Source organism: Drosophila tropicalis, unplaced genomic scaffold, assembly GCF_018151085.1.
Source record: "Drosophila tropicalis isolate 14030-0801.00 unplaced genomic scaffold, ASM1815108v1 contig_979, whole genome shotgun sequence".
In the NCBI taxonomy this organism is placed as follows: Eukaryota; Metazoa; Arthropoda; class Insecta; order Diptera; family Drosophilidae; genus Drosophila; species Drosophila tropicalis.
The window spans coordinates 35,594-45,881 of NW_027173482.1; the positions used below are offsets into that span (position 1 = coordinate 35,594).

Consider the following 10,288-nt stretch of genomic DNA (forward strand, 5'->3'; position numbering starts at 1 on the left):
GAAGTTCTTTCGTTGGATTTCGCGTCTTCACATCTATTTTTACCTAATATTTTGATTTTTTGGATTTTATTGACGACACGCCACTTATTTCTGTATATTGTTTTATTTTAGGTAAATTTAGTGTTTGAGCCGCCTCTTCAGACAAAATGGTACTCTGTGAACCACTATCAATAAGGGCTCTTAGAGTCTTATATTCTCCATTTACATTTTTTACTTGTATTAGAGCTGTAGCCAACAGCTGACTGTGCCGTTACACAAGTATTAACTTTCTCCTGTTTTTCATCAAAATGGAGTAAGGTATGGTGTCCCTTACTACACAATGAACAGACCATTTCATTTGTGCATACTTTATTGCTTGAATGGTTCAAGCATCTTGTACAAATCTCTACTTTCTTGGCCATTTCATACCTTTCCATAGGTGTTAAACCTTTAAATTTATAGCACTTATACGCCTTATGCCCTGCAACTTTGCAAATCGGACAATTACCTTCGAACACCGAATTCGACGTTTTTTGTACTGTTTTTCTCTTTTTTGCTCATGGCACTTAGCGAACAATATCTTTTCTCCAAGTGTTCACGCCACCGGGTGAACAGCAGTGAGCGGCGAAGAGCAGTGAGCGGTGAGGAGTGAGGAGGGTTTTTTGATCCTCGGCGTCTACGGTCACACCAGGAGGAGTGACTTGATTTTTTCCAATGGGCACCGCCATCACTAAGAATCGAGCCTTTCACCCGAACACCCGTTCTCTTGCATTTTTTTACGATTTGTTAATCACTTTCAACCCGAACCATTTCCGTGTGTGCCGGTTTACCTGTGAATATTATATAAATAATAAAACCTACATTTAGTTAACCGAAGTTTCTCGTGCGTTTTAATTCACCACTCGCTCACCACAAACTGAAGAAATTGGCACCCGCCAACTCCTTGTATTTCATTTGGATCCTTCCGCCCCCCACGAACATTGGTCCTTCGAGCCGGATATCCTTCCGCTCCTCCAGCTTGCATCGGCGGAATTCCTGATAAGTACAAAATTTCATTATTCATTTCATTTACATACTACTAAAAGTGTGAGGTTTTCCCGCTTCTCCATAGCGACCTACACACTTTTACATATTGTATGTACATACCTGACCTGTTCCAAGGTTTCATGGTAGTTCCTAATCCTTAGCGTGATTGTCCAACGTTCTCATTTTACATTCCACGATTATCCATTTTCATTTATGTTTTTTTTTTCCTCGCACTTGTCCAAATCCACCTTTTTTACATATGCATTCACATGTACATGTAATTTCCACAGCTGTTTGCCAAATCCGCGTAAAAGTTTAAAAAACAAAAAAAAAAATTATTAAAGTGTTATAAAAAATAGGGAAAAATAAAAATCAAAGTGTTCACCGCGTTTTCTTATGTGTTGGAATAATAATCTTTAATGCCAAACTTATTTCCACACGCGCGTATCTACGTACATACATACATCGTCACCTGTTGATGTACGCGCATATGTACATACATATCCATATACATACAATCCCTTCGCACATTTACCACGACACAAAAGGCAAAAAAAATATTCTTTTTTTTTTTAAATAGCACTTCACGTATGCACCGCGATTTCTTGCGCGTTCGAATTAGGTGCGAAATTAATTTCCTCACGCGCGTCTTTGGATACCGGTGCACTTGCTTACATACGTACATACATACATATGTATATGCTTACATAGTCATACATTGCACATACATATGTACATATCCACAACGCATAATACATTTCGGTGTCGCGCATTGATTTAACACAACCCCACATCCAATTAAATTACAATTACTTACGTTTTTTTTGTTGTTGTGAACAACGCGTGTGCATACATATCTATACTCACCTGTGTACTTATGCATGTACGTACACACATAGATCAAAGCATCTGTCCATATGCATTGATCGGTTGTTTTATTTGCGCACAACACTCGCTTGTTTTTCCGCACAACACTTGTTCTTGGTTTTTCCGCACAACCACAAAAAAAAAATTATTCACATACATAATTAAACAACAAAATCAAAAACCAAATATATAAACAGCGGCCGACAGCTGTTTTCGGAGTAGTGGTGACACGTGAGTCGAGTCGTGATATCGATAGGCGGCTCAAGCGCGCCAAATTTAAATCACATTATTTCCGATTCTCTTTTTTCGCCTAATTATATATCCGCCCATATTTATAAATAAATACATATATATTTTTTCCAGCACTATCGGGCCCATATTTATATATCCGTCCATATTTATAAATTATATATATAATTTTTTCGGCCAGTATTTTGCGCTCATATATATATCCGCCCATATTTATAAATAAACACATATAAATTTTTTCCAGCACTATCGGGCCCATATTTATATATCCGTTCATATTTAAAAACTATATATATATTTTTTCCGGCCAGTATTTTGCGCTCAATATATATCCGCCCATATTTATAAATAAACACATATAAATTTTTTCCAGCACTATCGGGCCCATATTTATATATCCGTTCAGCTTTAAAAACTATATATATATTTTTTCCGGCCAGCCTTTTGCGCTCATATATATATCCGCCCATATTTCTAAATAAATACATATATATATATTTTTTCCAGCACTATCGGGCCCATATTTATATCTCCGTCCATATTTATAAATTATATATACAATTTTTTCCGGCCATTATTCTGCGCACACATATATATCCAGATCCAGATTTATATAAAAACGTATTTTCCTTTTATCCTATACATCTTTGTTTATATATTTCATCCGTGTTTTGTTTTATACGTACTCCCATCGGTAATTTTCAATCCGCATTCGTGCGTTCGTATATTATTCCGCATCTATCCCCATTAAAGAGGCTTCGTTTCCGAGCCACACGCGAGAAAATTCTCCCGCAATCCTGCGGTGCACAGTGAGGAAGTTCTTGCGTCCCCATACAGTCCACTTCTCACTTCCAAAAAAAAAAAAGGGACGCGCACAAACGCGGTGTTCGTCGGTAAGCTCGTCCCCTGAGTATGTCCACGGAGCCGTCCAAGACTGCGCCGAAGTCCAACAGTCTTTCGTCTCCCTCTGCAACTCCGGAGAAGGTTCGGCCTCCGACAACTCCGGTGACCGTGAAGCGTACGGATATTTCGCGCAAGTTCTCGTCAGTTCGCAGCCGCAGCGAATCCCCAAGGTCCCGTCCGTCTTCGTCCAGCTTACCTGAGGGTCGCAGATTCTCGGTTAAAGACTCGAGGGAACACCAAGGTCGTTCCAAGCTTTCAACTCAGACCCAGATTCCGCACGTTGTTGTGACGCACTGTTCTGACGCTCCCGTCACCCGATCCGTATCACAACAGCGTAGAGAACACTCCAGAATGTCCCTTTCCGATTTCGTTATAGCGTGCGACGCATTGACTCTGTTTGAAGCTCGCGAGAGTGAAGCTCTAACTTCTGAAGTGCCCTTGTTTTCCATTAAAATGCACTTAGAGCAGCTCAAATCCCTTTGGTCAACTGTCGAGATGGAATACTCCCGTTGTCACAAGGCCTTGACAATCCAAGCCGACGAGGAAAGCTTGGCAAACATAAGCCACATCAAGGCGAAGCACGAATCCGCTTACGCGGCATATGTGCGATGCGGGACGTTGTTCGGAGAACGCATCGAACAGCTCTCGGTACAGATGACGACTCTTAGGCGTCAGCCAACCGCTCCGTCGGGGCCACCGGGGCATAGAGTTCCTCCGTGTGAGGTAGAGACATTTGATGGCGACAGCCTAGCATGGCCCACATTCCGCGATTTGTTCGCCGCCATTTATATCGCCAATCCGTATTTGTCACAAGTGGAGAAGCTCTATCACTTGAACGCCAAGACGCGAGGGGAAGCGAGAACCATCGTGGCTAAGTCCCCCCTGACGAATGAGGGTTTCCAGGCCGCGTGGGAGAACCTCACCGCACGGTACGAAAACAGCCGTCTGCTGGTCATGACTCAAGCCAGACAACTCCTTCAGATTCCCGCGGTGGCACAAGAGTCGGGCAAATCCTTGCGAGAGCTGCAGACCGCGTTTCAAGGGTGTCTTACCGCACTTGAGCGTTCGGGTGTTAGTACTGAGAATTGGGATGTCCTACTTATCGCCATCTGCACTAGTAAATTGCCGAAGGCCACAATCCTCCTGTGGGAGCAATCAGTGCCCAATAAGACTGTCGTCTCAACGTGGTCCGATTTGAACCAATTTCTTACCGATCGGTATCGGGTCCTGGATGCCACCGACGAACATAAGTCGGCCCCAAGTGTCCAAGCCATCCCCATTGGCCCCCGCAAATCCTCTGCAACGATGAAAGTCCAAGCGTTTCCAGCGAAAGCTCAGCTCAAATCGGCGTCTTGCAAGCTGTGCCATCGGGAAAATCACCCAATACGGCTCTGCCCTAGTTTCCTTGATATGCCTGTTCAGAGGCGGCTGGAAACCATTAGACAGCAGGGACTTTGTCTGAACTGTTTTGCCCGCGGTCATCAAGTGAAGGGCTGCTCCAGTGCGCATAATTGCCATACCTGCAAGGAACGTCATCATACGCTGTTGCATCCTAGTGATGTGTCCGTGCCCTCGCCATCCGCTGCGCAAGTCCCACCATCCAGCGTCACAGAGCGCCCGTCCGCGAGCGACCAGCTCACAAATGCTCAAAGTTATTTTGCATCTACCCCAGGCAGAGGCCTTTTAGGCACTGCGATTGTCACTCTGCACCATCGTGGTGTGGATCATCATATTCGGGCGTTGATCGACTCGGGAGCCGATTCAACTTTTCTCTCCGAACGCGTCTTCAGCATGGTCCAGCCCCCCTTCTACCCAGTAGACGCCGCGGTTACTGGCATGGGCCAGAGTGATGGAGGCTGCGCCGACAAGGTGTGTCTGCTAATGCTGTCTCCCCCGTGTGACAGATTGAACAAGATTGAGGTCTCCGCCCTGGTCGTATCCAAATTGTCAGGGGCCATTCCAACAGCTCCATTCCTTAATACGGTTCCGACGCAGTGCCTCGATCGCCCCCTGGCTGACCCGTACTACAACAAGCCCGCGCCTATTGACATGATCATCGGTGTAGACCTGTTTCCCCACATCCTCGGAGAACGGATCAAAAAGGATATTGGTGATTTTGTCGGGCTAGAAACCATCTTTGGATGGGTTCTGTGTGGGGCTATCACTCCTGACCCCCCGGTGTCTAGATCCGTTTTCGCGGCACAGACGCGAGTTAGTCCCGAAGCAAAGCTTGATGTACTCCTCACCAAGTTTTGGGAGGTGGAAGACCTTCCCGCAAAGCCGGAAAAGGAGGATGACGCATTCTGCGAGCGGAACTTCCAGGAGACCACCCAAAGGGGAAAGGACGGCCGATATGTTGTGTCCCTACCGTTCAAAGGTCCGAATAGCGTTGACTTGGGCCACTCAAGACCGATCGCGCTGGCTCAATTCCTGCGGAATGAGGCACGCCTTCTCAAGGATCCGGTTCTAAAAACGCAGTACGATGCCATTATTCAAGAATATGAGGAATTGGGTCATATGATTCGGGTGACGCCGCCTCAAGATGGGAAAAACTTCTATCTCCCCCATCATGCGGTGTTTAAGCCCGATAGCACCACCACTAAGGTACGCGTGGTATTTAACGCGTCGAGCCCCTCCACACAAGGCGTCAGCCTCAACGATGTCTTGCACACCGGTCCTACTCTTCAGGCCGACCTCACGCTTCAGGTACTGAAATGGCGGTTCTTTCAATTCGTTTTCAATGCCGACATAACGCAGATGTATCGACAAATCCGAGTCGATCCCAGGCATACCCCTTTCAGCGGATCCTCTACCGAGACCGCTGCGGCAATATTCAGGATTACGAGTTACAAACTGTCACGTTTGGGGTTAACTGCGCGCCATTCTTGGCGATCCGAGTCCTTTTACAACTGGCACAAGACGTGCAAACGATGTATCCTCAGGCGAGCGAAATCCTTCGGAACTACATGTATGTTGATGATGTCCTTGCCGGCGCTCACACTGAAGCCGACGCTCGTCTCGCCATACGAGAGCTTCAAGCGGTCCTCCAATCTGCGGGATTCCCGCTTCGGAAGTGGACTTCCAATAAGAAGGAAGTACTTCAAGCCATTCCGAGAGAGCACCTGCTGCGAGAGGACTTTCTCGAGCTGGAAGACGCGAGCACCGCAAAAACCTTGGGTATTCGATGGCAAGCTGCTGAGGACGTCTTCTTCTTCACCACAGCGGACCCCCCTTGAAGGAGTCGATCTCCAAGAGGCAGGTTCTGTCTCATATCGCTAAGCTCTTCGACCCCGCTGGGTGGCTAGCCCCATTTGTCATCCGAGCGAAGATATTCATGCAGCAAATCTGGCTTACCGAACTGGGCTGGGATGATGCTCTGCCGCCTCTCCTGCTGCAGCAATGGCATGAATTCCTGCAGGATTACCCAGGCCTCAGTCGACTCCGCATTCCCCGTTGGCTAAACACCAGCGATAAGCTCTCGTGGGAGCTTCATGGCTTCTGTGACGCGTCACAGAAAGCGTATGGAGCGGCCCTATATGTGCGGGTTCGGTACGGCAATCAAGTAGACGTCCATTTATTAACGGCTAAGACCCGTGTAGCTCCAGTCAAAACAGTCTCGCTGCCTCGGCTAGAGTTGTGCGGAGCGGTTCTGCTAGCCGATCTCTGGGCGTCGATCGTTCCTGAACTTCCAATCCGACCTGCAACCTCCCAGTTTTGGACCGACTCTACCATCGTGTTGGCTTGGCTCAATAAACCTCCGTGCAGTTGGTCCACCTTCGTGGCCAATCGCGTATCCAGGATCTCCGAAAGCACTAGTGGCCAAAGCTGGTCACATGTGCGCTCCGAGGACAACCCCGCGGATCTGGCGAGCCGTGGAGTCTCCGCGGCCGAGCTATCGGCCAGCAGCCTCTGGTGGCATGGGCCGGACTGGCTCCAGAGAGCCCCCGAGTATTGGCCAACTCCCCATAACGAACTCCCAGACACCCAGCTGGAGCAACGGGTCCAGTGCCACACCACCGCGACCACGCTACTCGAGGACGTCAGCGAACGGTTCTCGAATTATGGTAGGGCTCTACGAGTCATCGCGTACATCCTACGCTTCGCCACCAAGAGGATTTCGACGCCTTCCACGGTTCGCCTCACCAATGACGAACTTCTTTCCGCCGAGCGCGCCTTGATTCGGACCTCTCAGCGGCGGGAATACCTCGCGGAGATACGGGCCCTGGGCGAAGGGCGACCCCTGCCATCATCCAGCACTCTACTCAATCTGAACCCATTTCTCGACCAGCATGGGTTACTCCGCTCCTGCGGACGACTCCGGGCCGCTGAGTCCCTCCGATATGATGAACGTCACCCTATTCTCCTCCCATATAGTACTCATTTCACTCGCCTGCTTGTCGCATTCGCCCACCGCATCACGTTGCATGGCGGCAATCAACTGATGGTGCGGTATTTGCGCACCAAATTCTGGATCCCACGGATAAAGAACATGGTAAAGTCCCACATCAAGGGGTGCAAGGTCTGCATCGTTCATCGTCGACGACTACAGACCCAGATGATGGGTGATCTCCCTCGAGAACGCATCACGTATTCCAGGCCCTTCACCCACACGGGCATTGATTTCGCAGGGCCGTTCGAGATCAAAAATTACACCGGGCGTGCGTGTCTCATAACTAAGGGTTATGTCTGCGTCTTTGTGTGTTTCAGCACGAAGGCAATCCATCTCGAGGCTACCTCCGACCTCACCACTGAAAGATTTCTGGCAGCCTTCTCTCGGTTTGTCGCACGGAGACAATGTCCACAGCGCATTTACTCCGACAACGGCAAAACCTTCGTAGGGGCCTCAAAGGCGCTCGAAAAAGATTTCCTGAACGCCACCAAGCTTGAAATAATGAAGGCATTCCCCCAGCACATCCTATCCTGGCAGTTCATTCCGCCAAGCGCGCCCCACATGGGAGGACTGTGGGAAGCAGGGGTCAAAAGTTTTAAGACCCTGTTTTACAAGTCCTCGTCCACTGTCAAATACACCTTCGAGGAACTTTCCACTCTCCTGTGTAGGATCGAAGCGTGCCTAAACTCCAGGCCAATCTCTCCCATGAGTGAGGACCCAGAGGATCTACTGGCCCTAAGCCCGGGACATTTCCTGATTGGAGGACCACTCTTAGCCATTGCGGAACCGGAAATTCTGGTCGAGCCTATGTCGCTGATCAACCGATGGCAGCGACTAAAGGCAATCCAGCAGGCTTTCTGCCGCCGCTGGAAGAGTGAGTACCTCAAGGAGCTTCACAAACGGAACAAGTGGAAATCACCGACTCGCAGCATCCAGACCGGCGACCTCGTGATCGTGTCCGAAGATCATCTCCCCTCCAACGAGTGGCGCTTAGGGCGAATTGAGCGCACTCTGCCCGGGGCTGACGGCCTCGTCCGAGTGGCTGATGTCACCACCGCGCGTGGGTCTATCCGAAGACCCGTAGCGAAGCTCATTCTGTTGCAAGACAGCAGGAGTCCTGAGTCTAAAACCTTATCGTGACTCCTAATCCCTCTATGTTTCCTCCGAATGTCCTCGTCTCCGTGCATGTTTCTCGTTCCCGTGCATAGACTAATCCACTCCCCCATACGTAATTTCTTTCGTTACAGTTCATTCAGCTCGCCCTTTCATAGCGACATGGCCCCCACGCGTCTGCCGCACCACCGCAGCAAACGAGCTCCACAGGGCACGAACGTGTACCGATGCCGGGTCTGTCGGGGGGTTCATGCACTCCGGCAGTGTCAGCGCTTCCTAAACCTCCGAGGGGAAAAGCGGCTTCGGGCGGTGCTCATCAATAAATATTGTCCCAATTGCTTGGCCCACGAGCATTCATCCGACGCGTGTCGGACTCGCCATGGTTGCCGACGATGCGGGCAAAGGCACCATACCCTGCTCCACATGGCCGACCAACCGCCGAGACGACGTGCCTCCGCCCGGCGTCGCAGCCGATCACCCCCTCCAGTCGTGCTGCACCCCCGCTACAACCCCGTTCCCGATCATCGTCCGACCGCTCCGCTTCCCCAGAAGGCGCACCCGAGATTTCGTTATCCTCCCTGCTCCACGCCAGGACGACGACTGTCCTGCCCACCGCAGTCCTACGGTTGGGCAATGGCTCGAAATCCTTCGAGACCCGCGTCCTTCTTGATGCGTGTGCGGCTGAGAGCCGCATCAATCTCTCCTTTGCCCGGTCCCTGGGGTTAGCTGTGACCACGGTCGGGGTCGACCAAGCCTGTACGGCCGTCCTCGAGTCGAGGTCCGACAAGACGTTCCGACGGAACGTTATATTCCGGGTCGAAGAGGACTTGCTCATCCGCACTCCCATCCGGGAAGTGGCGGCGCCGGTCCGAGAGAAGTTCGCAACCCTGATCCTGGCCGACCCCTACTTCTATCGGCCGGCGTCGGTATCCGTGGTGCTCGGGGCAGACCTCTATCCTGAGGTCATCCAACCAGGCTGTGTGCCCGGTCATAGCGGTACTCCCGCAGCCCAGAGCACCGTGTTCGGATGGGTCGTCTCCGGCTCCTGTGGGATCTAGGCGCTCCAGGACGTTGCCGTCCCCCATCCTTTATATGTCCAGGGTGACAATTGCAACATGTTGCAAGGGGGCGGTATGTTCACGCCACCGGGTGAACAGCAGTGAGCGGCGAAGAGCAGTGAGCGGTGAGGAGTGAGGAGGGTTTTTTGATCCTCGGCGTCTACGGTCACACCAGGAGGAGTGACTTGATTTTTTCCAATGGGCACCGCCATCACTAAGAATCGAGCCTTTCACCCGAACACCCGTTCTCTTGCATTTTTTTACGATTTGTTAATCACTTTCAACCCGAACCATTTCCGTGTGTGCCGGTTTACCTGTGAATATTATATAAATAATAAAACCTACATTTAGTTAACCGAAGTTTCTCGTGCGTTTTAATTCACCACTCGCTCACCACAAACTGAAGAAATTGGCACCCGCCAACTCCTTGTATTTCATTTGGATCCTTCCGCCCCCCCACGAACACCAAGTATTCCGTGACTTCAGATAGCAATTGTATCTGCCTTGTTTTTCTAATTTGACTCTCAAATAATTGTAGAGTATCTCTGTAAAATTTTCTAAGTAGTATTTGTGCAAATATTATGTCCACTTCATTGGACAAATTTGTTTTAATTTTAATTAAGTGCACTGACTCATTAACTATGTCAATCACTCCCTTTATACTTTTTGCGGATTCATTGTCGATCATCGGTAAATCAACGAT

The 10,288-nt window shown here is 49.5% G+C and overlaps 1 protein-coding gene across 1 annotated transcript; it reads left to right on the top strand.

The window, feature by feature from the left end:
- The first annotated feature begins 575 nt into the window (after positions 1-575).
- Positions 576-9,945, top strand: LOC137586287 (uncharacterized). The gene is made up of 2 exons (XM_068302296.1): positions 576-1,021; positions 8,662-9,945. The coding sequence occupies exon 2, from the start codon at positions 8,920-8,922 to the stop codon at positions 9,583-9,585; it is 666 nt and encodes a 221-aa protein (XP_068158397.1). The 5' UTR covers positions 576-1,021; positions 8,662-8,919; the 3' UTR covers positions 9,586-9,945.
- Positions 9,946-10,288: the final 343 nt, after the last annotated feature.